This window comes from Elaeis guineensis, chromosome 1 (genome assembly GCF_000442705.2).
Source record: "Elaeis guineensis isolate ETL-2024a chromosome 1, EG11, whole genome shotgun sequence".
Lineage (NCBI taxonomy): Eukaryota > Viridiplantae > Streptophyta > Magnoliopsida > Arecales > Arecaceae > Elaeis > Elaeis guineensis.
Genome location: NC_025993.2, coordinates 177,321,071 through 177,347,548, shown reverse-complemented (window position 1 = coordinate 177,347,548; position 26,478 = coordinate 177,321,071). Strand labels below are relative to the sequence as shown.

At 37.2% G+C, this 26,478-nt stretch overlaps 1 protein-coding gene across 2 annotated transcripts; it reads left to right on the top strand.

Moving 5' to 3' along the window:
* Positions 1-2,840: 2,840 nt before the first annotated feature.
* On the top strand, positions 2,841-26,088 carry LOC105032109 (protein HASTY 1). 2 transcript variants are annotated; one of them, XM_010906462.4, is made up of 22 exons: positions 2,841-3,094; positions 7,733-7,834; positions 8,897-9,040; positions 9,124-9,204; positions 9,300-9,369; positions 9,519-9,589; positions 9,695-9,858; positions 9,949-10,020; positions 10,132-10,369; positions 12,531-12,593; positions 12,703-12,990; positions 13,996-14,109; positions 14,244-14,370; positions 14,463-14,632; positions 14,714-14,815; positions 21,759-21,862; positions 21,990-22,290; positions 22,490-22,728; positions 22,961-23,464; positions 23,575-23,869; positions 23,951-24,134; positions 25,797-26,088. In XM_010906462.4, the coding sequence occupies exons 1-22, from the start codon at positions 2,984-2,986 to the stop codon at positions 25,868-25,870; spliced, it is 3,618 nt and encodes a 1,205-aa protein (XP_010904764.1). In that variant the 5' UTR covers positions 2,841-2,983; the 3' UTR covers positions 25,871-26,088. The 2 variants fall into 2 exon arrangements, with proteins under 2 accessions (XP_010904764.1, XP_019701762.1); XM_019846203.3 differs by lacking the exon at positions 2,841-3,094 and adding an exon at positions 3,166-3,203 and having other exon boundaries at positions 25,797-26,076.
* Positions 26,089-26,478: the final 390 nt, after the last annotated feature.

Sequence of the window (26,478 nt, the reverse complement as noted above, 5' to 3'; positions counted from 1 at the left end):
GTATCATATTAGATGCTAGATGTTGTGGTATAGAAGAAAGGGCATCATTAGTTCCATATTGTTTGCAGTTAAAGAGAAATCTAGCTTATATAAAAAAAGACTATTCTTCCCATGTGAGGTATTTTTTAAGGGACAAAACCGTGAGACCCAAAAATAACCCATATAACCTCCGACACAGATATGGTCTATGGAGTACATAGATTCTTCTTTGATTGAGGGGGCTATATTATGGTGTAGAAGAAAGGGCATCATTAGTCCCACATTGGTTAGAGTCAATGAGAAATCTAGCTTATATAGGAAGAGATCATCCTTTCCACTTCCTTTTAAGAGGTAAAATCGTGAGACCCAAAAACGACCTATATAGCTCTCAGACTATAGGCCGTAGGTCAAAATGAATAATATCTCATATGTCGAGCCATGAGCCCTTGATTACGATATTAGGTATGGATTCTACCATCTTGTAATTAAATAGTTGCATATTTTTATTACTGAAAATGAAAAAAAAATCTAACATTTGCAGGATTCAACTTTCTTGGTAAGGCAGGATTCGGACGTAATATTATTTGTTTATCAAGTTTAGCTTTTTTATTTGTCAATTAGCTTGCCGTTAGGATTCGATAATCTTATATTAGTTATACCCTTCCAACCTAATTTTGCCTTGTAATTTTGGCAATATGTTGTGCACAACTAAAATAAGACCCATTAATCTAACCATACCATACATGCGCCCCAAAACTAGACCCAACTTCATTAGGTTTGGAGATTTCTACTAAGAGTAGTTCAAAATACTAGGTCCAAGCCATTTAATTCGCACCCAACTCAGAACTAAATTTAAGGGAAACCAATTAATGACTTTAAGCTAAGCACAAGCTCTAAATAGTAGAGGCAAAAGCAATTTAGATTGAGCACTTGGTTGAACAGTTTGCACCTAGTAGTCATTAGATAATATACATGATAACAAACTGTTGAAAACTGTGGTGTAGACGTCTTCTAATTAATTTCTAGTATGGTAATGCACCATTATACAGAGTCCACAACAATAAATGGTTCAATTGCCATCTTGTATTAATACAAAAGAAAATAGATTGATAAGTAATCGGTAAGGATAGTATATGGACCAACAACAAGGGAGAAGTTTATATGTGAATATGTGATTTAAATATATAGTTACATGATACTGCCCAAACTAAGTATGTGTTGGTTTCAACTATTGACACCCGTTCATCGAAATTTATAAAGCTAATTAACAGTTGATATGACAAATATATGGCATATCTTGCAGGCATTTTCTAATGAATGCAATACATGAGAGTAGCATATCTTGAAGGTGCTACCTTTATATCAAAAAATGATGGTGCTACCTTGAGGGCATGTAGACCTTGGTGCCAGCTAAAAGTATTTGGTCAAGGTACTAAATCTTGCTCCACTCTTTCTTTGAAGGCCGCTAAAGAGAAGCTTTTTGGCAATCCAGCGGAACGGGCTTTTACTTTTAACGAAGTGATCCGGATTCGAGTTTCGGCGGATTCGAGTTTCGGCCATTGGATTCGCCCATATGGTGGGGAAGATGCCGTCTATTCACACAAATTCGATCTCAAATTGAATATTCTCTAGTGGAGGTTGGAGCTTTATAGTCATCCCCAGAGGAGATAGACGTGTTAGATTGCCCCCTCCAACTTTCTTTTTTTTTTTATCCAAAAAAAAAGAGAGACCTTTTACTTTAGGATAATTACCGTGACCTCCCTCCACTCAAATGTTAGACATTTTTTTAGAGCCACCCTTCCAACTTTAAAATTTTCAAACCGAGCCTTCAAATTTCCATATCATTTCAAATACAGCTCTATCAATAGAATTATATCGCATAATCATCATATATTAGTATAGAAGTATATTATAACTAAAATGCCATTTATATTATAACTAAAATACCGTCTATATTAATTGTTTGTGAGGTGAACTCCTAGGATACATCCCAAATCACTCTTAGTATATGATCCATAGTTAAGGATCACCTATTGTATTGATCTCAAAGCACTTCAAATCCTTTTATTTATCCATCCACATAAATTTCAAAATTTCCTTAGTATATAATTCATAGTTAAGGATTATCTATTTTATAGATATCAAAGTATTAAAAAGCTATTCATTCATCTGCCAAGCATAGATATCAAAACATTCTTTATACATCATCCATAGTAAAGGATCATCTGTTACATGCTCTCAAAGCATTCAAAACTCCATTCATTCATCAATATAGATCTCAAATTATTCTTAATATATAGCCCATAGTTAAAAATCATCCATTGCACAAATCTTAGAGCAATCAAAGCTTCTTCATTTATCTGTCAAACTATACTTAGTACATGGTTCATAGTTAAAGATCACCACTCTCATAGATCTTAAAATACTTCAAACTTCTTCATTCATCCACATATATAGATCTCAAAGCATCTTTAATATATGATTCATAATTAAGAATTACTTATTGCATAGATTTTAAAGCACTCAAATCCTTTCATCCACACTTGAAGATGGTGAAGATATTTTGATGACCTGTGACGACAGGCCAATGCTGTTCGCTAATTGAAGAGTTGGAGGATCAGTTTCAAATAACTGGGAAGCTTGAAGAGCCGGTATGAATTTTTTTTAAAATCAACAGGATGTGTTTTGAGAAACATAAAGTTTAGACGGTGTCACCATAATTTTTTTTTTTTTTTTTGTTGCAAAAGCTGGAAGCTTTTTATTACTTTCATATATTTACACAGACAAAAATAGAAACGGAAAAGGCAGCACTGAATGAAATTTCTTGGCCACCGCCTCTTTTCTCCCTTTCCTCGCACGCCTCCTCCTCATCTCTCTCTCTCTCTCTCTTCCCGTTTACTCCCTCTATTTCTCTCTCGGCCAAACCCTAATGCCATCCAATGCCATCGGTCTAATCTAATCGAAAAACCCTTCTTTTCTCTTTGAGAGCCGTTGTGATCCGGCAATGGATGACAGCAGCAGTACGGCGAGCAACGTCGCTCGGGCCATCGCCGCCGCCCTCGACTGGAGCTCCCCTCCCGATACGCGAAAGGCGGCCGTCGCCTACTTGGAATCCGTCAGCATTCCTCAACCCCTCTACTTTCCCCATTTTCTTCTTTGCTTCCGCCGATTGCCATTCCTCCCTTCAAGTTAATGAAGTTTTTCAGTTTGCATAGATTTCCAGAGTAATTTCTTTTCTCCTTAAAGACGATCGGGTTTAAAAATTGCTGTTGAATAGAGTTCTTGGATCATAAACTTATATATCCATTCACGTTTAATTGTAAAAAGACTGATTTTGTACATGAGCACCTGTTTCCGATGATCAAAGAGTAATCTTGGCCTAAGGGCAGGGTGCAAGTTACGATCTTATGTGTTCTTTTAGCCGTTCATACCATATAAAACTTGTCCAGACTTAAAGATTGAGTCTTGCTTGCTAGTGGAAGGAGATATGTGAAACAGGAACATGGTTAGATTTTTTTTTTGAATGTTCGTTCATGGCTTTTCAGGGGTTTTGGGTAGCTCGGATGGGATTAATGTATTTATGTGTCTGTAAAGATATTTCAATATGTTCACCGGAGGAGATATGATTATTCTACTGGGGGAGTATATATGCCTAGGCTAATGTAATGTTGTAATCACCAGGAACCGTTGAGCTTACTGTAGGCAAAAATCATTACAAATTGATACAATGATATTAGTAATCTTTTTAAAAAATTTTTAGCTAGGAGAGAGAAGAAAAAAGTATACATGCTATCACTTGGTAACGATCATCCAGGACCTAACTATCTTGATTCCTACTAATTAGCATGGATTGGTGACACAAATGAGTTAATGTATAATTTAGTGCAAAGTATACAAATCAAACTAATCCAGAAAAAAAAAAAAAAAAGGTCAATAAATGTATGTGTAGAGATATTAAACGTTAATGATAGAAATAAATACAAATAATACATTTGTAAAACCCTTCCTAAAGGATATTTTTAGAAACTAAATTTCGCTATGCTTTTAAGTTAGATTTTCAGTATTTTACTCAAATCATGGCCTGAGAACAAACATTCCAACAGCTGATTAAGTAAGAACTTGACTGATCCAATCTTGACTGGTTGACTGTCGAGTTGCTCTAGAGTAAGTCATGTTATGATAACAACACCTTGTGTATATAGATGTGTATTGAAAGTAATACACATTGAATAGATACTGTGGATATCCACTTGAAGAATTTTTAGATAGAGTACTGCTTATCACTAAGTTATTACAAAAGAACATATGTTCACATGATTCAACAAGAGATGATAATTCAAATTTTAAAGACATATTAATCCAATGTATTCTATTAAATAAAAGATTGAGAAATAGATGGATTTAGGTTAAAGTAGATAAGTGAGAAGCTAGACCTCCATGGTTCAAGAAATGGCACATATGAAGTGGGCATGGTTGGTCTTATAGTGATTGTGTGTGTATGAGAGAGGTAGGCTGGCTTACTTATGTGGCATAAATCACGTGATTATTTATCATGATTAACTGCCATATTAGGTGTTAGCTTAAAAAGAGAGCTTCAATGGGCAATGTAACTTGTCATATTTAAAGGAATCAGAAGGGGGCTGCACGTCATGATTGATGCAGGCTAAAGCAATGGATTTTGGCTTATGTGGAGGGAGGTGAGGGGGACTAGGGAGGTTGTGGCTCTTGTTTGCCCCTTTAGCTCTACCTCTTGATTTGTGAATGGCACACACGCTGAACACACTTATTGGACAATGCAGACAAAGAAATTTGAAAGATACAATGTTAGAACACGTGCAAGTGTATGTTTAAACCCACATCGATTATACATTGGGTAGATCTTTGGTACTTATACATAGTCAAGTCTGTCAAGAAACCTAAATAATACTTTTTAGCTAGCCATTTTAGGTGAGGTTGGGTGATTTTTACAAATGGTATTAGAGTAGACCCAATCCACGATCCATGTGGACTGGGGGATATTGCAACACAGGCCCAATTTTGGTTGACCACGGGCGAATTGTGGCTTATCTGATTGGATATGGATGTTAGCTTGGTGAGAACACTAGGGCTTAATGGGGAGACTATGTGACGTGCCAATGCAAGCACCTGTATAGTATCACTAATGCACTGGACAGATCGTGGGTGCTTATATAGGATGAAGGGATGCAAATGAGACCTTTTGGCTAGTCTTTTTGGCTGAGGCTTTGGGTTACTACATGCTACAAGATGCATGGATTGACATAGAGGAAGAGGGATTTTTCTTTTTCTTTTTTTTCCCCCCTTCACTCTGCAACTCATACAAGGTATGTGGTGGTATAGACTCGGGCTAGAAATGGTTAATGGATATTGGCTGATGGAGTTATGATGATAAACTTGTACAAGGATTCCCGTTAGGCTATAGTTGCTTGGTCAAGAAAAGAGGAGACATATCATGTCATTTTAGCATGCGTACAACAATTAGGTTTTAGGAGGGTGGAACTAGATCAGTTTTAGGAGTAGGTAAATTTTGATAAGAACAATCTTTATAGATGGCAGTCTAAATGTCCATCTATCTAGTCACATAGAATATGATATGGTATATGTAGCTTGGAGATTAATATTCAGTTTAAGAATCTGTGGTTTTGTTTGCAGTAATATCGCTGTTGATTTACGTCGATATAACATACCAGGACTTTTAAGTAGAGAATTTGACTCGTATATTGAATGTTTCAGGAATAGATTAATATATTCCAATTGATCATTGGTTTGAAAGATAGAGAGGAAAATAGGAGATCCTTTCTGGGCTATTATTGGTCATTTGCTTGAAAGGAAAAGCCAGAATCTTGGAAAACCTTAAGGCCCTTTCTTTCCCAAAACCTGTTGCTTGAGTTTACTTCTGTTTAATTGAATAGCCCTACTTCATGTGTCTGGTTCTATCAATATTATTCAGCTTGTGGCATTAAAATAGAGGCATGACCTTTTTGTTGGTTCATCTCTTTTCTGCTTCTTTAAACATCCTTAAAAATGAAAAAGCAGTGCTGAAAGAATAGGCTCTTCCATTGAGTGCTTTAATGGAGGTGCATGTATTTGTGTATGTAGTGTAATTTATGTAATCACTTGTTTAACAAATCTGTTTTGAAGTTCATTGGATATGATGCAGCAAAGAATAGCATTGAGAAGGAGAAGAATTTAGGTCTATACAAGATCTAACCTACTGGTTCTGTTCCTATATTGGCCTTAACCTTCTTTGTATTCCTAATGAATTGGCATTTCTCTACTTCATGGGAGAAGATCTCTTGAATGAGCTGAATTTGCATTATGAATTGGTGTCAGTGTCCATACTTGTTACAAGCCAATAGGAATCGCTTTTGGTTTCATACCAACCCATGGTACAATACAGTCCGGCAAAATGTGATACCATAGTGAAACTTCGTAACATGGAATTTGCATATAATAGAATTGTTAGAGAAGAGGATTCATCAAGTTTGCATAATGTGGGAACAGGTGTGATAGCTGTGAAAAATGTCAAAATTGCTAATTGGCTGGTTTGGTAGAAAGACAACTGACTACGGTTCGATATCTTCATTACAGATTTTCTAAATCTGTTATTTATTTGGTTCATTGTTTTTCTTTCTTTTCCATTTGTTTTTGTAATTGTTGGTATGCTTAAAAAGTATGTATCAGAAGCACCATTATGGTACCAAGCATTGGTCATGGCTGGTATCATGGCTCTAGTCAATCTGGTTTTTTACATTTGTTAATGATATATTATATGGACTGGGGATTACCTATTCTATCTACATAAAGAGGTTGATTACAAGATCATAAAAATCATGGATTTTGATCAAAGAACGTAACGGTTAGAGTTAATAGGTTCTCTACAGGCTTTTTAGGCATTTTATTTTATTTGTTGTTTAAAATTTTCTCATTAACTTTGGAATCATATAATTTAGCTATATTTTCATGACAACTTTGGAAGATCCTAAGTATAAATTCAATTTTAAGCTAAAAATATAGTGATATTGATGGTCTGTTTGTCTTTTTTCATTGATTTAAGAACCATCAATGGAACAAGTTGAGAATCCAATGTCAATTTGTTTCTTAAATTGGAGCAAATGGCATTTCACTAATTATAGTAAACTGGATGTCTCACTCATGCTATTTGTTACAGAAATAGGACTGTCAAATCAAATTCTTCCTTTTGTGTTCAAAATATAATGTCGAGACCTGTGTAGGAATGGGATTGCCTAATATATCATGATCTCAGAGCTTGTATTTAGAGTTTAGACAGTTTAGTAGAGTTGGTTATTAGTTTGAAGATTCCACAATAATGACTGATTTCACAGATGAGAAAATGTGTTGTGCTATAGATAGATTCTTGTAAATTTGCATATTGGGAGGTATCGAAATGGTAGGTTTGAATCATTTTTGTCCTTTATTACTGATAAGCTGCTAGATAGCCTTTTTTTTTTTCACTGTAGTAAGTGTAGAATATGAATATGAATGTTGTAATACCTCAACTAGAACTTGGTGCACTAGATTTTTAGGACATATAGGTCCTGAATGTAGTTATCTGTTCTCTCTTGTTAACTTCATTCCATATTGTTATTGTTTTATGTTGCCTCTTTTCATTCAATTTACAAAAATAAGCAACCTGGGGTGATGAATCCCAACACATCATTTGGTTTCAACCCCTCATCATGTTTGTCTTCTTTCTGTAAAAAAATTTCTGCAGGTTAAAAGTGGAGATATTCGCGTGTTGGCAAAGACATCTCTTCTTTTGGTTGGCAAGGATTGGTCCTCTGAGATTCGGCTACATGGATTCAAAATGTTGCAGGTTCATGATCATCCACCACCTTTCATGTTTTAATATCATTAACAATGGAAAATAGTGGGCAGGAATTAAAATTTCTTTTTAGTGACCAGCATTAACAGACTTTGGTCATGCAAGATCATTAGGTGGATGTTTATTAAGACCAGACAGGTTATATAGCTACATGCACAGAGAGAAAGAGAAATGTCCGAACTTGCCAGCGGGATATGTGGCAAGTGCAACACTTAGTTAAGATATATCGGGTTTATTGATTGACAGATTGGCCCCCTTTTCTTTATATTGCAGTCCCTTTATTTTATTCCTTATCTCAAAAATGCTCTACAGAGAAATAGAGTGCAATTTTAAGTGAGGTATATGTTTTTATATATTAAAGGTGTGATGCAATAGTGTCTTGGACTATGATTGGCTTTTCAATGGTCCTGGATTGGGAGTTGTGCCAGAGTTTGATTTTACTATAGAAGATCTTTTTCATTGTAGGTTATGAATTGTGACAAAACTATATATTGCTTTTCTAATTGCTTCTTGCATTCTGTGAGAGTTTTCTATATCATATTAATAGTGTTAGGACTTAGGCATGTGCATCACATGTGTGTGTGAGAGAGAGAGTTATAGGATTGGTTGTATTATCAACTTGTGGAGAGGAAGTGGGATAGGGGGTGTGGAGTTGGTTGCTTGGATGACACTAAACACAATATGGGAGTTGACAACATAAAGTAGTATAATATGGAATAATTAATATTTCTGTATTTATTATTGAAAATGGATGGGAACATGAAGGTAAAAGATGTATCGCTTCACTCTACCTGAACTATAAATCTGCCTTAGAGCATCAAATTGTGCACTGCGCTCTTGCTAATGCAGTATCACATGCCAATCTTGGGAAAATCCAGTTAAACTTCTCATTGACTTTCCATTTATTAGGAAAAACATGCCCCATGTGGAGACTTCTCATGCAACTTCTTCAAAATTTTTACTTTATCTATCCTTTTATTTTATGGTCTTTATGATTAAAGCCTTTTCTTACTATGTTGGATATCCTGATCATCACCATTATGTATGTTTCAGCATTTGGTTCGATTTAGGTGGGATGAATTTAGTATTGCAGAACGGAGTGAGTTCGCAAATTTAACCATCAATTTAATATTTGAGATGGTCAGTCCTCGTGAAGAATGGGCATTAAAGAGTCAGACAGCCGCTTTGGTTGCTGAGGTATTTATATTTCCTTGGTTATGTTTATGTTGATCATTTGTCTAGAGTCATGTTTATCATTGTTATCTTTTTTCTTGAGGCAGGTTGTAAGGAGAGAAGGGGTCGCTCTTTGGCATGAGCTGCTACCATCTTTAGTTTCTCTATCTAATAAAGGTCCTATAGAGGTATCCTATGCTATTTCCTACAACTGGCTGTTAATTTTGCTGATTATGACCACAATCATCTCAGTGATACAATAAATGAAATCTTTTTATATCAGGCTGAGTTGGTTGCAATGATGCTGAGATGGCTCCCTGAAGATATAACAGTTCATAATGAAGACCTAGAAGGTTGAGTCTCTCTCGCTGTGCGTGTGTGTTTACTTACCAAATAGTTTTGCAATTATTAATCTGTCTTTGAGAAATATCTCAACATAAAAAAAGAAAAGTGATATGCATGTTGATTGCTTGATATGATTTAATGTGAGTGCATATATCAGGTGATCGCCGTAGGGTACTGTTACGTGGACTTACAGAATCACTGACAGAGATTTTGCCACTTTTATACAATGTAAGCTTGCTGCCCTCAAAAAGATGGGATAAGGTTGTTTGTTTGGTTTTGTTTCTGCTTCTGCATATATATTCCAGTGAGGAGGCAAATAACATCTTATTGCAGTTGCTTGAAAAACACTTTGGAGCTGCTTTGAATGAATATGCTAAACAACAGTTAGATATAGCAAAACAGCATGCGGCCACAGTAACAGCTGCTTTGAATGCTGTGAATGCATATGCTGAATGGGCTCCTGTCCCTGATCTTGCCAAATATGGTCTGGTTCATGGGTATGTTTTATGATACTCTGACTGCATTTTTTTTATCCTTTAGGATAATGTGTGCTAGAATTTGGGGTTGCTAACCATTTCTTTTAACAGATGCGGGTCTTTACTTCCTTACCATGAGTTTCGCCTCCATGCCTGTGAATTTTTCAAACTTGTTTGTCAAAGGTATGCCTGGTCAATCCTTTTCTAATGTGCATGTCAAAGCTAAATCTAATTCATTTATTTAGTTGACAATATTTTGTTTGCTTCATTTTTAATATATATATATAAATGCAGGAAAAGACCTACTGATGCTACTGCACATGAGTTTAATTCTGCAATGAGTACCATCTTCCAGATCCTCATGAATGTATCCAGAGATTTCTTAAACAGATCTAGGTCCAATTTTCACGCTATTGATGAAAGTGAATTTGAGTTTGTAGAATGTATATGTGAGAGTATGGTCGCTTTGGGTTCTTCTAACATGCAATGCATCATTGCTGATGGAACCATGACTTCTCAATTTCTTCAACAGGTGAGGACCTAGTGATTCATATGCTTGGTTTGAAGGTTGATGGAATATTCCAGTTTTAATATTCATGTATATTTCCAGTGGCTCAACATTTATGGCATTTTAGCATTACCTGTGCTCCATTTGTTATTTTCTTTGCCCTGGTGAGATGCTTGAATCATTTCATATCCTTCTCCATTTTTAAGAGAGGTCTGAGGTCCAAAGCTGGCAAAAAATGTTGAATGGAAAAATGAAGGGGACGTTTGTGTATATGATCATAGAGGGGAGGGAGAGAGTTGTTTCTATGAGATGGGAGAGCATATTTAGGCAGCAAGGGAAAAGGGTTTGGTTGGATTAAGCATTCACTATGCAGCCCCACGAGATGCTGAAGAAATATCACTGAGAAGCTGGAATGAAAGATCAGTTGTTAGATGATAATACTGGTGATTCTGATGCCAATCCAGAGAATGACACTTGATTCAAGACTGTTACAGTTGTTTGTCTTCCTAGATATTCTAAGTTTTTTTGCACTTGACGCAAGAAAATGTTAGATATTTGGACATATAGATGGTGTGCTAAGAAAATAGGGCAACATTATTATTGGGAAAGACTTGCCTAAATAAGAACTGTGGTCAAGTGAAAATTGTGCTTCTCTGTGGTGATTGATGGAATTCAACAGTCTTCTGCTAGAAAATTTGAAACTTATCAGTTATGCCTTGTATTTAAATTTTATTATTTCACAGACAGCATTTTATTAACTTGTGATGGGCTTTCAGCTGGTGAAAAATTGATGATTTTGATATTTACTGAGCATGCGTGATGATTTAGACCGGTATTCGTTTTACAGCACTTAGTTTTGCACATGGAATTCATTTTAAAGGTGGAGGTAGCCTGTTGTATTGATGCTTGTGACTCTTTTGCCTTTGTTTTTCTCTCATTTTCACTCAATTTATAAGTTGAAAGTGCCCAGATGGATGCATTAGTTTATTCTGTTTTTTAAATTTCTTCCAAGTGTAACCTAGATGTTACCTATGTGTTAATGTTGATCCCTCTCATGGACCCTTAAGCTGAGACATGACTGGTAGAAATCAGAAGGGAGGTTTACTGAAACTCACATCAGGTCAACTTGATGTTATATAAGCTGGATTAAGAAGGTCATGTGGGTGGCTTTTGTTTGAAGTATTAGTAAGACTACTGTTTGGTGCAGCATTTGTTGATTTGACTGTGTGAACTTGCATTTTGTATGTTATGTATCTGTATATAAGGTCTGGCTTCAAACAACGTTCCTCCATAAGTCGTCTACCAACTATAGAGAGCTGTGCATTTCTTAACAAAATATACTTACAGGATCTAGATTCTTTTTAATGTGTAACTGTTTGCTGGTTACTTTGTAGTTTTGTGCGGGTGGGTCCATCTCTGAGCATCATGTGGAACTTCGAGTTGTATCATGAGAAAATGAGATTGTTTAGTTGCATCGTTTTATGGAACACAGATGTACTCAATGATCATGAGCAAGGGGGTCTTATTATGCTGTTGGACTTAGTTTAACATCGGCAATGATTGTTGTCGTCCTTTATTTAGAGTTGTTGAATGCTTTAAATGGGGCTTGGAAACTTGGTTTTTAATGAAAAACCACCAATGATTACTTCAACTGAGTTGGTTATCTCTTATGAAGTCTATATCTTTAGCCTTGATTCGAGAAATGCTGCTCTTGATTAGAGCTCTCTTTCTTTCCTATTTTTGGTGCTGCACCTTTTTTATCAACTTTAGCATTACCAGTATTTGAATTTCGTGTGACCCTTGTAGCATAACATTGCCCTGTCAACAGGAAGGCAGATATCTTCATGAGGATTGTATTAGATGAATTTGTACTCACTTTAAAATATGCCTACCAAGTGTAACAAAAGAAATATGCTGACTTAAGTTCTGGCAATATGGCTACCATCAACTGACCTTCCAGCCCATTCTGATTAACCACTACAGGGACCTAGTTTTTAGTGCTCTGTATGTGTTACATGCCAGTTACCTGTTTATTAATAGGTGATAGATTAAAAAATATGCATCTGTACCCAAATTTTAACTTCGTACATGTATCTGTAATGATCTTTTGTTATACTCCCTTTGTATTGCTTTGTATTAGTTCTGGATTAATTGTATGTTTTAATGTTTATCTTTTTCTTTCCAGATGCTGGAGTATTATCAACATTTTAAAATTGCACTTCACTTTCAATCTTTGCTCTTTTGGCTGGTATGTATCAAGTTCTTGAAGTGTGTTTGTCCAGACCATTACTTGCAGGTTATTATATGATGAAGAATGGCTTGTCCCTAAGAGGGCAATTTGATTCCATTGCTAACAGGTGGTTATGAGAGAATCACTATCCAAGACAAAAGCTGCTGCACAGATTGCTGGGGACAACTCAGCTGTCAGTAATTTGGGCTTTGGTTCTGGACTAGCAGAAAAGGAGAAGAAAGGGGTGTCAGCATTCATTAATGATGATATCTGCAATGCTATTTTGGATGTTTCCTTCCAGCGAATGCTCAAGAAAAATATTGCTGTTGGAACCTCAACAACTGCAGAGGCATTAGAACTGTGGAGTGATGAGTTTGATGGGAAAAGTGACTTTAGCCAGTATCGTTCTAGACTGGTATGCTGTTTCTTTTTCTTGTCATATATTCCTTTCTCTCTGGCATGCCGGTTGACTAGGTTAGTTAGATAATGCTGTTTCATTTACTAGAACCAAGTTAAATACATAGGAATTTTTTATTTTTATAAATTTAAAACAAAAAGTTGTATCTCATCTCTTCTTTAACATGCTGGATAACCGCCAGTTTTCCCTATATTCACATGCAAATATACTTTTTGATACATTTATCTTTGTAGCTACTCAGGACCTCACTGGTAAAGGCCAGGCAAAAGGTTATTAACTGGGGTCCTTGGTCAAGATCTCCCCAATGCATATGGGACTTAACACATCTGCTCCTCACACATTCCCCTCTCCCCCCACCCAAACTCAGTTTAGGCCCTGGTATCCTTGTGAGGGAAGGGTCCAAGACACTATGACTGGCTCCTGCTCTGCCCCAGAAGGGCCCATGCAGCAGTATACCCTAGTCCGCATAGGCCACAACACAAGTTGGATCAATTCTGATATCATTTATAATGACCCAGGGCCATCTCGAAAAAGGCGAGCTAAAAAGTTATGAAAATTGAAATGCATGGCCATGCTTATGTACCCAAGACAGACCCAATGTGGGACTAGACATACGCCCTCAAGGGCCACTTTTTGATAGTGGAGCTACTTATGGCATATGCATGACTCTGTGGTCCACCGTCACCATGGAAAAGAGGATCTTTTATTGAAAACTGAAGAATGACTGTTTCACTTCTTAGATATGGACCTGATATAGATGCTTCTTGAGAATTGCAGTTTACAAATTGTAGATATTGATTTATGATTTGAATGTTTTACTCAAGACTATCAACACTTTATGTTATAGTGGCTAAAATAGCGCAAATATGCAAGTGCCTGCTTATTCAGCACGACTTTTTGGATATCATTTATGGAAATAGATTGCTGGTGATTGTGTGTCTGACGAGTGTAATATATATCAATGTCTTTCCCAAAACTAAGGCTTCTTACTTTCTTGTGCAGTTGGAGCTCATAAGACTTATTGCTTTTCGAAAGCCACTTGTTGCTGCAGCAAGGGTTTCACATAGAATTGACTCGGTTATTAGAAATTTTGTACATGCGTCAATGTCAGCTCAGGTTTGATATGCAATTTTAGTTTACTGAGTTTCTGGGCTCAATACCACTGTATCATCTTGTATAACTCGAATGCCTTCCTAAGTCTAATGATAAATAGACATGCTCACTATTTTGATGCAATACTTAAATCCCAGGAGCTAGTTGTAGTGGAAAGCATGCAATTGGGCCTTGAAACAGTTGTAGGTGCAATTTTTGATGGCTCAGCTGAATTTGTAAGCAGTGCTCCTGAAACCAAGTTTCAATTACACAGTATTCTTGAAGGTTATCCATATAAAGTTACAGTTTGTTGTTGTGGCTTGTGAATGCGTTAATCCTGAAGCATGCTGAAATCTAACCTTGCTTTGTGAACTCAGGTCTTCTTCAGCAGCTCCTTTCTTTGAAATGGACTGAACCAACACTTGCAGTAACACTTGGGCGATATTTGGATGCATTTGGTCCCTATCTGAAATACTATCCAGATTCAGTTGCTGGTGTTGTCAATAAACTTTTTGAACTTTTGACATCACTCCCATTTGCACTCAAGGTTATGCTTGATATATTCTGATTAAATAATTTTTGACACCGAAGTATCATCTGATTACCCTCTGTACTTGGACTGCAACAGGACCCTTCCTCAAATAATGCTCGACATGCTAGGTTGCAAATTTGTACATCTTTTATTAGGATTGCCAGAGCTGCTGATAAAAGCCTTCTTCCTCATATGAAGGTTATATTTCAATTTTTTTTCCGTTGCAGTTTGTTTGAAATTGCAGTAAATCAATTAGTAGTTTATGATTCTTTGTACTAGTGATTTTTAATATATATTCTTTTCACAATACATGCACGAATATATTTTTATGTATATGACTTTATGCATGTATTCACCGAGGTTTAAAAATATTATGTATCATGCATCTGTTGGCCTTTGATCATCACAGTTTGTGTATCATGCCCGCCATGGTGATGCTTGCCACTCACCATCACAAAAGAATGGCCAGCAACATGATTTGTGACCAGTATGTCATGAGTAGCTACTTTTTGACAATCTAACTATTTCATGTTAGTGTGTTGGTATATCATGAACAAAAATTACAGTTTTAAGTGATCTGTAAAGATGTTATTATAAAATATTTTAGATATCTATGATAGTTGTTGTTTAACCTGTGAAGTGTCTAGGTTCTGGCAGTTTTAGTGCAGACTAGTACCGAACAAGTATGTTGACAAATTTACAACAAAATAGGTTCTTCATGATTGTAGCTAGATAAGTGGGCGGATAACTGTGATTAAATGCCAGCAACATGTTCATGTTGCCGACATATTTTTAGTTTCATGGGAAACCCATCACTAGTGATATTGTGGGAGCCTTGTCTATCAAGTTTACTGGTAATACTTGATCCAATTCTTTGATCAGTCCTTCACCTTCTTAAAAGGAAAAATGGAAACAAAGAAAAGTCGGTAAGAGCTCGAAACTGCCCCAAACAGCAGGAAGGTTTCAAAATCTTGAGGTGCTGATCTTAAAATTAAAAGCAAATTACATGCACATGCCACTATATTGATCTGTATCATGTTTATGATATCAACACGTGAAGGAAAAACCGGCTTTTTCCTTGTAGGATCTTTCAGATCTAATGAGATCTGGGACGGAATATTTCAAAAAAAAATTATTCTACGATATTTCAGATTTAAGATCTATTAGATCTAATTCCTATTATCTGATATTAAATCTAAAATTAAATTTGGAAACATGAGGAATAGAGAAATACCTCTAGGGTAACTAGATTACCCTGTAGATGATCGTAGCAATGCTCGAGATTCTAAAATAGCCACGCAGTCGCTTGGCCTCTACCGGTATCCACTCGAACAGGATCTGGATCGTCTTCTCCTCGCGAATCTTTGCTCCAAAAATCAGATCTGGATCTGATCTGGAAGATCTTCTGAAGCTGGAGCAGCAGCTTCTCGACAAATCTCTGCAGCCTTCTAATCAGAGAGCCACCATGCCTTGGACAAGCACCAGATGGACGCCCAACCTCTTGGACGTGAAGAGGGGAGGGAGAGGAGTAGAGGGGGCGTGGAGAAGTGGAGAGGATTCAGGCTTTTGCTGGTTATTGAGCAGAGACTCTAAACTCTAGGTGCAGACAGGGTTTAAATAGACCCTGCTGCGCCATGCAGTGCCACATCATTCGACCAATCAAAAAATTTCAATTAATTCTGAAAAAATTTTGATTGATGGAATGATGTCATCTGATCATATCAGATAAGAATCCCCACAATCCCTCCTACTGTTGGCACCAACACTGGATAAGCATAGTGAGATTGGCGCCCCACAATCCAAGTTGATCAAGGGATCAAAGTCATCATCTCATGAGATTCTATCCTTATCCACTTGGGGTGCACGCCATATCTGATTATGGCGCCCACATTGAGGGCTAATTTAGCAGGTGAACACTCCACTAAAACTCTCCAATGACCTCTTGCCAAGTGGCCTTCAGTCCAAGGTCCATGGGTCAACGTTTGACCAATGTCCTAAAACGAAAATGACAGGTGACAGGAATTAGCAGGTGTTGTCTTAAATTCATCTCATGAATTAAGACAAGTCCTTTCTGAGCTGTACTGGCTCCAGTCAGACTGTGAGAAATCTTTTCAAGGTTCTCTGGATGAGTCAAATCACATTTGGCTCAGTCGAGATAGAAAAGATTACACGAGGAGAAAGTTAGGCTCAATCGTGTGCTAGCACGTTTTCCTTGAACCTAATTGGATCTAATCCAAATCAATCGAACTGGGCTAGCTCAGTTGATGACATCCAGACCTTAACTCTTGTTTGTGTGATTCAGTTAGGTTCATTTCCGTATGGTAATGAGACATGTCGTGATCTCATCATCGACATCATCAAAACTCCTTTCGATGGACCAGAACTCTTCTGATTCAGGCAATTAGAATGATCGATCATCAAGATTATTCTAATTGCTTCCAAAATCCATCAGTGACACCTAGCAGTATATGGTGGCAATCCATCAGAAATGAAGACGAACCTCTTGGTGCAGCTACCTGTGTGATTGAGTTCCTCTATCATGAGTCCCAACTGAATTAGGGTTAAAGTGAACTCGTCAAACCCAACATCAGTCATATGAATCAATCGATCGATCCAAGTCCGATGTGAAATCTTAATGAAAATTTTTTTTCCATTATTTCATTCTGCCATGGTCATGGGCTTAAGGACTCAATCTTTCGATCATCATAGGACTACTCTTATCTACCGAGGTTGATAGATCCCTTCTTGGTGCGATCTGGTTCCTACAATGAATATGCTACAGCCAACATACACCTCAGGGTTTCGAATAGCTAGGAGACCGAGTTATGGTGTAGTCAAACTATAACATACTCAAGGTGAACTGTCGATGTACCTCAGGTCAAAGAACTAGACACACAGCTGCAGCATTGAGCTAGTCATCGACGAGAAGGTAGATTTTCTTATGACTGTTCGAAGTGGTCACGCTCAGTACTCTCGTTCTCAATGAATACCTGTACTCTCGCTCCGGTGTCTCCACACTGTAGACTCAAGACACATCTACCCTAAAGAAGCGATCGTACACCAACCTTCCGGATCGATTACCATCCTCATGATGATCCTATGGTCAGGAGCTGTTTATGAGTTATGTAAATTCATGCCTTAAATTTTCAACTCTTGAAAATATGAATTAACATTCCTACTAACTCAAAAGATGTATCACAGACATAATGTACACAATGTGATAGTAGAATAACCCTTTTATTTATTTATAGTCAAAATTACAAATTTGTCCTTAAATTTGTACAGGAATGTGTCAGCCAATCTGGCATCTAGGGCACACATCTAACAACACGTCAGAGATACTAGTTGATTTGCAGCATTATAGTTTGGTGCACACATACAGAGGTACGCAACCTTGCAGCATCCTGACACCTTGCCTGCAAAGTGTGTATTATATGATATAATACATGATTAGCTAGCAACCTAATTCTTGATGCACAGAACATTATATCCAAATGAAGCCTTATCCAGACTATTTGGTAGGGTTGTACTGTTACCACTATTTTGGAGGAAGAAGAAGGAATTGAAGTGGCTAAGAAATCATGATAATCCCTAAACTCGATGAAGCAAGTTTTACTTCGATGTTTTCTTAATTAATATTTGCATTGCCTGCCTTATTAGATGAACATTTGCATGCCCTTCCTTATCACCCGAACCATATCTTGACCAACTCATGGCCAATATACTATTACCACTATTTTGAAGGCTTAGGCCAGTCTTAGAGTACTTTATCCAATCCAAGGTGACCATCAGATCAGGTAGTGAAATCCAAACCTGACCTGTACATAATCAGGATGATCTTAGATTACCCAAAAACCCAAAGTGATCCAGTTGTTGGAAATCCTCAGCAAAACCTGTTTATTTTGAGTAGGTTTAGATAAGTTTAAAGTTGCGGGTAAATAATTGGAACCCCAAACTTAAAAACATCTTGGTTGATGACCCTTTAATACATGAAAGTTTTGGAATTGCTATTAGAGTTGAAAGGGTGATTGGACAAACTCTAAGTGCATCAGGGACAAAAGGAATACACATTCATGACCAAAGATATCAAAGATCCTTGGAAAACTCCTTACCAATGGTTAGGTGATGGTACTGAATATTACATCTATTAGGTTAATCACCCTGTAATATATTATACTGAATTAAGAAATTAGAGTTTTGAACCTTACAATATTCCACAAATATTCTAACACCTGATTTTTTTTTAACTTCCTCCTCTTTGGGACTAGCAAACTGTCTTGTATCTAGCAAGAATCAATGACTCTTAGGAACAGGTCTTAAGATTCATCTGCAGTGAGGTCAAGAACGTCGGATGAGGTTAAGGTTTGGTGGATCCATGGTATTTGTAGAGCGAAGACAGTAATGCAAAACAAAATTTTGGATCCATTTGGTACTCATATCAGTTCAGCATGGACCATAGATAGCTTTGCATACATCAAATGCCAAACATGGATCTCAAAGTCTGTCATGCATTGCTACCTGCAACAGTGGGAACTCTCTCTACAAATAGCAGAACTAGAAGGTATTGCCTTGAGCGTCAAATGTTCATCAAATGTCTTTCTAGAAAAATTATAACTTTCAAGGAAAATGAACAAAACTATATTGTAGTTGTATCTTATGGTTTCATCCATTTTATCAGTATAATTGAAAATGCAACATATAAGTAGCAACCTTGAAGTAGTTACATGTTTTAGTAAGGAATTTTGTGATTCAACACTTATAACGATATGGGTATCATCCAAAAAGGCTGGCCAAAAGGTTGTACTTTAAGATTATTGGCTAGCATATAACCAATGTGTGACTAAACAAAATCCTACATTAGTCCTCACATACTTCCCCTCCATTTAAGCCTCAGCATCCTCACCAGATATAGGTCCAACTACAAACACAATCACAAACACCATGATCGGCTCATATTCAGTCCCAAAAATTCCTATGCTGCAGCATCTCCTGGTCTGCATAGGTCATGGTGCTGGGTTTCCTCTCATACCATCTGTAGCAATCCTGAATCTCATCCAAAATGGCTAGTCAGAAAGATATATTTTAGGATCCTTGGCCTTGTTTTAGTACTCAAGATCTTCTTAGCGCATACAAAATGTGGAGCTAAACACTGCCTACACGGGTCCTTACAAGCCTTGTGCAAGATTAACCATAGAGGGAGTAATCTACTCATAAGAAGTTTTGCTAAAAATGATTTTTGGTTGAAAGAACCAGGGGCTTGTTGTTTCTTGGTTTCAAAATACTTGAAAACTCCTATATTTTAAGAGAGTAGGCATGAAAACAAAAAAGGCTAGGCAGTTAATGGTTGTGTACCAGGCATAAAGGGAGAAGTGGGTAATTGTAGATGGATTATGCTATGGATTTTGAGAGTGTGATCACAATGTTTTTTAAATCTGATATGATATTTAAAGGAGAGGGTGGGTGGGGTGGGGCGGTTGCGACGAGCATATGTGGGGCTAAGGGGTCTCTATAGATAATTCAACAGCAGGTTGGTAATGCCCCCTCCCAAAAATCGAAGCCAAACAAAGCTCTGCACCAACTTAGTAAAAAAGAGTATCCCAGTGCACGAGACTCCTGCCAATTTGAGGTCTGGGGAGGGTTAGACGTATGCAGCCTTATCTTTGCATGCAGAGGAGCTATTTCCATATTTTGAACCTATGACACCCAAGTCTCAATGGAGGAACCTTACCGTTGTGCCAAAGCCTGCCCTCCCCTACTTAATCCACTCCCAAGAACTCTCAAATAGTTTCCTTAAAAAATAACAAGAATATAAATAGGTCTACATCTCTTTCTCTATCTAGTTATTTGTCTGTTTTGTTTTCTTGATTACTATCCATTAATTTCCTCTCTTGATTTAAATTTTCCTTTAAAGTTCTTCCTACACCCACTTCACTTTTTATTATACCCATGACTGTGGCTAAACCACTTCCCAACCATCTCTCTTTAATGGACTTGTGTTTTGAATTTTTTTTTCTTTACCTCAATGATTCAAGTTCTGGTGTTGCTGGAGATCTGACCTACTGGCTGGCAAAAAACATATCAATTCATCTCTTTCCATGCCAATGCACATGCCAAGCTGTATAGAACAAAAGATATTAAAAAAGACAAATCTTCAAAGAGCCTTTTGTAATTTAAAAAAAAAAAAAAAAAAACAGAAAAAGGGTTTACTGGGTGTTATCTGGCCTGATGCCATTACACGTACTAGCCTGCATGTTACATGCTGTCCATCATGAGTTCACTCAAGCTAGCACTTAAAACCTTGCTTGAACATTCAAGTATTATAAGATCCTGATTTAGTATGCCATCATGCTCCTTCACTTCTGTATCTATATAGAATGCTACTACCCTTTTCTTGATAGAAATAAGAAAGATAAAGGCTACACCAACGGGGTGTATTCAAACCATTCTAAATAGGGAAACAATCGATGGGATTGCATTCTAACATAAAATATTTTTGCATTCTATTTTGTTTTATTTTTATTAACCTTTTGTTACTTGTGTTATTTCTTGTCATGCTTTTTTAGCTTGTTTTGCATTGTATTTTATTTTGATTTCATTTTCTATTGTGTTTCATGTTTCTATTTTTAAGTTTGCTCAATATCATCTCCTAGTTTCTATTTTTATTTTTATTTTTATATTCAGTTTTGTCTATTTTATAAAAAAGGCATTTTGGTGCATGAGGCTTTTGCCATTGCAGGATTAGATACATACAGCCTTATCCATACACACGGATTGTTTCTATGTTTCAAACCTGCAACACCCCTGTCAAAATGGAGCAACCTTACCATTACGCCAAGGCTTGCCCTCCAAATTTGTCTATTTTATGTGATTTATTATTTTCATGGAACATGCACTTCACCTGCCTCCTTTTTTTGTACACATATAAATGCGGCATGTCTAATGGAATTTGTTTACCCTGATTCTGAAATAAAATAAATAAATAAATAAAGAAAAAAAAATCTTTCCATTTTTTCTGCCAAAACATAGAATCACACAGTAGGTAGCTAGAAGTATTGCATTGTGCAGCTTGCATATCTTTAGTTCCTCTGTCAAATAGAATAAATGTCATTATATTTTAACTATTATATTTTTGACGCAATAGGGTATTGCTGACATGATGGCTTATCTCCAAGGAGAGGGTCGGTTACTTCGTGGTGAGCATAATCTTCTAGGTGAAGCATTTCTTGTCATGGCATCTTCTGCTGGGTAAGTACATTACCTCATGCTTATCCAAGTCATGCACCTTTCAAACAGCTTAGAGTAGTTCTTGATGCACTATTTTCCCTCCTAGAGCACTTGTGAATAGATATCTTATTCTATTTTTCACATTTAGGATTCAGCAACATCAGGAAGTGTTAGCCTGGTTACTTGAACCTTTAAATAAACAGTGGGCACCATTAGAATGGCAAAATGCTTATTTGTCTGAACCATTTGGTCTGGCACGTCTCTGCTCCGACACACAATTTATGTGGTCAATTTTCCATACTGTAACATTCTTTGAGAAGGCTCTGAAAAGGAGTGGAACTAAAAAGGCTATGATGAATCTACAAGGATGTTCTGCACCCACAGATATTTCCACTTATCCCCATCCCATGTCTTCTCATTTATCATGGATGCTGCCCCCTCTACTAAGGGTAAGTCAATATGTGTAAGAAGCAGGAAGTTTCTGTATCCTCATTTTTTCCTTCTTTTTCTTTGTTGGTTGGGCTAGGGAGGTGGGTGTGGTTTGTTTGCCTGAAAACATATCAATGTATGCAGAACTTTTAGTGCATTACGAGGATAAATTTGTTGTTTGAGACAATTTTCAGTGTGGTGCACTTTTGTTCATCGCAGCTACTTCGTTCTGTGCATGCTCTTTGGTCTCAACCAGTAGCTCAAGCTTTGACAAGTGAACTAAGAGCAGCAAAGAGTATGAGCCATGTTGAGCAGGCTACTCTTCTTGGGGAAAGCAATCTTAAACCACCAAAAGGTCAGGTGAGTTTTGCTGATGGGTCTCAGACGGACATGAACAGGGAAGGAGAGTCAAATGAAAATGACATAAGGAACTGGTTGAAGGGTATCAGGGACAGTGGGTAAGCATTGGACTTGCTGCATGTCTCTGACTTGTTTAGGTTTTGAAATTTGTTTCTCCTCTTTTGCCTCGTCTATTGCTTTTAGTTTTGACTGAACATTATGATGTATTATAAATTAATATGCTTGCACTGGGATATTAAACATGCTGGTATTTACTGCCGTATCTTTGCAATTTTGGCACCTTTTTAACATACTATATCCCAATAAAGCAGTTGTTTTGCATTGCTTCAGGTATAATGTCGTCGGCCTCTCAGCAACTATTGGAGATGCCTTTTTCCGATGTGTTGAGAGTCCATCTGTTGCACTAGCCCTTGTGGAGAATGTCCAATCAATGGAATTTAGACACATGCGCCAACTAATTCATTTAGTTGTTATTCCTTTGGTCAAGTTCTGTCCTGCAGATTTGTGGGAGACATGGCTAGAAAACATCTTGCATCCATTATTTCTCTACTGTGAGCAAGCTCTTACTTGTTCATGGTCCAGTCTTCTGCACGAGGGTAGAGCAAAGGTTCCTGATACCTTTGGTAATCTTTCTGGACTGGAGCTAAAGGTGGAAGTAATGGAAGAAAAGTTGCTGCGTGATTTGACTCGTGAGATATGTTCTCTTCTCTCAGTTTTAGCTTCACCAGGTCTAAACAGTGGACTTCCATCCTTGGAGCAACTTGGGCCCATCAATCGCCTGGAAGTGTCTTCGCTTAGAGATTTGGATGCTTTTGTCTCAAATTCTATGATTGGGTAAATTCATAATATTGTCTGCTATAACCCTCACTGAGCTTCAATTTTTGATTCTTGTAAACTGTAGGATTATCATAATAGGTAGAGCTGAAAATTATGTTCACTTGCAGCTTTCTTATTGCGCACAAAGGCCTTGCTCTTCCTGCAATGAGGATAAGTATCGAAGTGTTTGCATGGACAGATGGTGAAGCAGTGAATAAAGTTATCCCTTTTTGTGGATCTCTCATTCTTCTTGCTATATCAACGAATAACGTGGAACTTAGAGAGTTTGTTGCTAAGGATTTGTTCTATGCAATAATTCAAGGTCTCGCCCTGGAGTCAAATGCTATTATAAGTGCCGATCTTGTTGGTCTTTGTCGTGAAATATATGTCTATCTAGCAGATAGAGATCCTGCACCCAGACAGGTAATTTAGAAATTATATTCTATGTTTGGCTTTAAAGTCCTATGTAAACATTCTTTAACATTTCAAAATTTCTATGTGCAGATTCTGTTGTCCCTTCCTTGTATTAAAAGAGAAGATCTACTTGCTTTTGAGGATGCTCTGACAAAAACTAGTAGTCCCAAAGAACAAAAGCAACATATGAGGAGCTTGCTTTTAATAGCTACTGGAAACAAGTTGAAAGCTCTTGCTGCTCAGAAGAGCACAAATGTCATAACCAATGTAACAGGTGCGCACATGGCCTTTACCATTTTCTTTGTTGAGCATCCTATTGTTTTGAGTTTCATATCTGGATGTTCTGCTATTGCCTAAAATTTTATTTCTATTATTTCTTTTATTGCCTTGGAGGCTTAGACCTGATTTTACTGAAAATATCTTTATTGTGGGAATACATTCAATTATCATGTAATGTGATCAATGCAACAGCAAAATACTTCATTCTGCACACTGGTGCCAGCTTATGAATGCACAGGAGAAACAAAAACAGATGGGTTTCTCTTTTAATATTGAAAAATAAACTTCATAGTATTGCATGCTTGTGGAATGCTGGTCTGATACTGGCACAATATATGTGTGATGCCTTGCTCGTGCTGGACACCGACCAATACCATGCCATTGCTGCATGCCAGTGAGGTGCTGAGAAATGATTAAAATTTCAAGGCTCTGTACAAGGTCAGTATGTGAAAGATTTCAACCCTGGGCACTAACATGGTATGTACTATTCCATAGAGTGTGTCGGGCAGTACTTAAAATCTTGCTTCACAAAGTCAACTTGTACTATGTATTATATGTTATAATGTAGTAAAGCTATCATTAGACTTGCTCAAATAAATCAAATTAGAAAATGATATCTTGGCTATGTCCAACCCACTTGTAGATGTATACAAGTCAAATACAGTTGATTATATCATCAGCTTGGACTATCAAACTAAAACATCAAAGTTGCACTTGTGTGGCAATACAAGCAGTGCTAAGAAGTTACATGTCTGTTACATGATGGTGTTCCCCCACTTGACTGCCCTTGATCTAGATCCAGAATTGTTCTGATCCATGCACAAACTACTCCATGACCAAGCTTAAACTGCTTACACTGCTAGAATTGCTCCAAACCAGTGAAGTACATGAAGCCAAGCCTTGGACCACCCCACTGCATTGAATCAGGTCTTAACCCACCACAAACTACCTGATTCAGACGTAGAACCATTTCAAATTAACCCTGGCTCATTCAAAATTTGGACAGTTTTCAAACTCACGACTGCTGCCCACAAAAGCAGGGTGCCAACTGTTGGGCCAAAGCTCCAGAGGCTTAAAACTCTTTGGTTCCAATCAACATCAAGTTATTAACCACCTTGACAGGATTGATACCAAATGATTGTTATAGAAAACATACTAAATACTGGAGCCTTGGTGTATGAGAGTTTGTACAATGCCATCGAGTGGAATAAACAATTGTCAACTGTATGATAAATGAATTGGTACTTGAAAGCATGTGAAGATGTGTTAAATAAAGCTTGCTTCCAAATTATATGATGATTTTGTTTAACATAGGTGGCGGAAACTTGGTCTTTACTTGATGCATCATCATTTATTTCGACATTATTTATTCTGAATGCATGCTGCAGTCTTGAGTCACACGTAAGTGTATTGCTTTCCAAGCAGTTGACATGAGATTATTTACGGCTACTTGTTGCATGTTCATACACAACTGAGGAAGGGATTATGATGCATATAAACTATTTTCAAATGGAAACTGTTCATAGATTGCTTTCAGTACATCTGATTTGCAGTCTTTCAGAGAAAAGTGTTCCTCTTAATCGTGCTTGTTATCTGTTTTTTTTGGAATGTCTTTTTACCTGACATTCATCGGCTTTTATTTACCCTTGATACTCAGCTAAAACCCGTAGCTCGGCCGTCGGAGCAAGTGTTGAAGAAGATAATGTCATTGGATTAGCAGCCATCACGTGAGACATCCATTATTTGTGGGATTCATATGTTTCCATTGGCTGATCGCCTGTACAAAAATGGATTTCAAGGCCTAAAACAGAGTGACAACCTGAAGGCTTTTCCACAGATGCACAGACAAAGTGAGTGGAGGGGCTACACTGCCTGCAGACGAGGAGAATCGTGTAGTATTTAGATAATGGTATTAAAACTTCTACAGTTTCAGCTATTGTTGTCGAACCAGCTATATATGGAGCGTCAAATAGCTCTCTTTTTCCTCATTGGAGAAAACAAAGGAAAAAAAAAAAAACTCCGGTAATGATCGACAAAATAGAACTCAGTGGAACGGCTGTGTGGAAAGCTTGATTGACTTGTAAAAGAAATTGTTCCTCCTCAGTTCTGCTGTACATTTAAATTTTAATCTAAATTTTGTGTCTGAGAAATCCATTAGCTTCCCATGTCCAGGGTTTGCATGCTAGCTCTTTTTTAAGCCAAGACTGCAGATTCCGACATGGATATCTTTGTTCCGCAGGAAACCATGCATGAAGACATCATGCCATCAAATCATCAAGCTATAGAGGCTGGCTATTGCTTTATTATTATCTTCTTTTTTTTTTTTTTCTTTTTCCACT

What these genes read in the sequence shown, in the direction of transcription:
- LOC105032109 (XM_010906462.4), top strand. Translation starts at nt 2,984, where the DNA reads ATGGATGACAGCAGCAGTACGGCGAGCAACGTCGCTCGGGCCATCGCC. An exon ending in CTTCTCAATTTCTTCAACAG is followed by an intron (nt 10,370 to 12,530) that starts GTGAGGACCTAG and finishes TTTTCTTTCCAG; the next exon opens with ATGCTGGAGTATTATCAACA. An exon ending in TGTCATAACCAATGTAACAG is followed by an intron (nt 24,135 to 25,796) that starts GTGCGCACATGG and finishes CTTGATACTCAG; the next exon opens with CTAAAACCCGTAGCTCGGCC.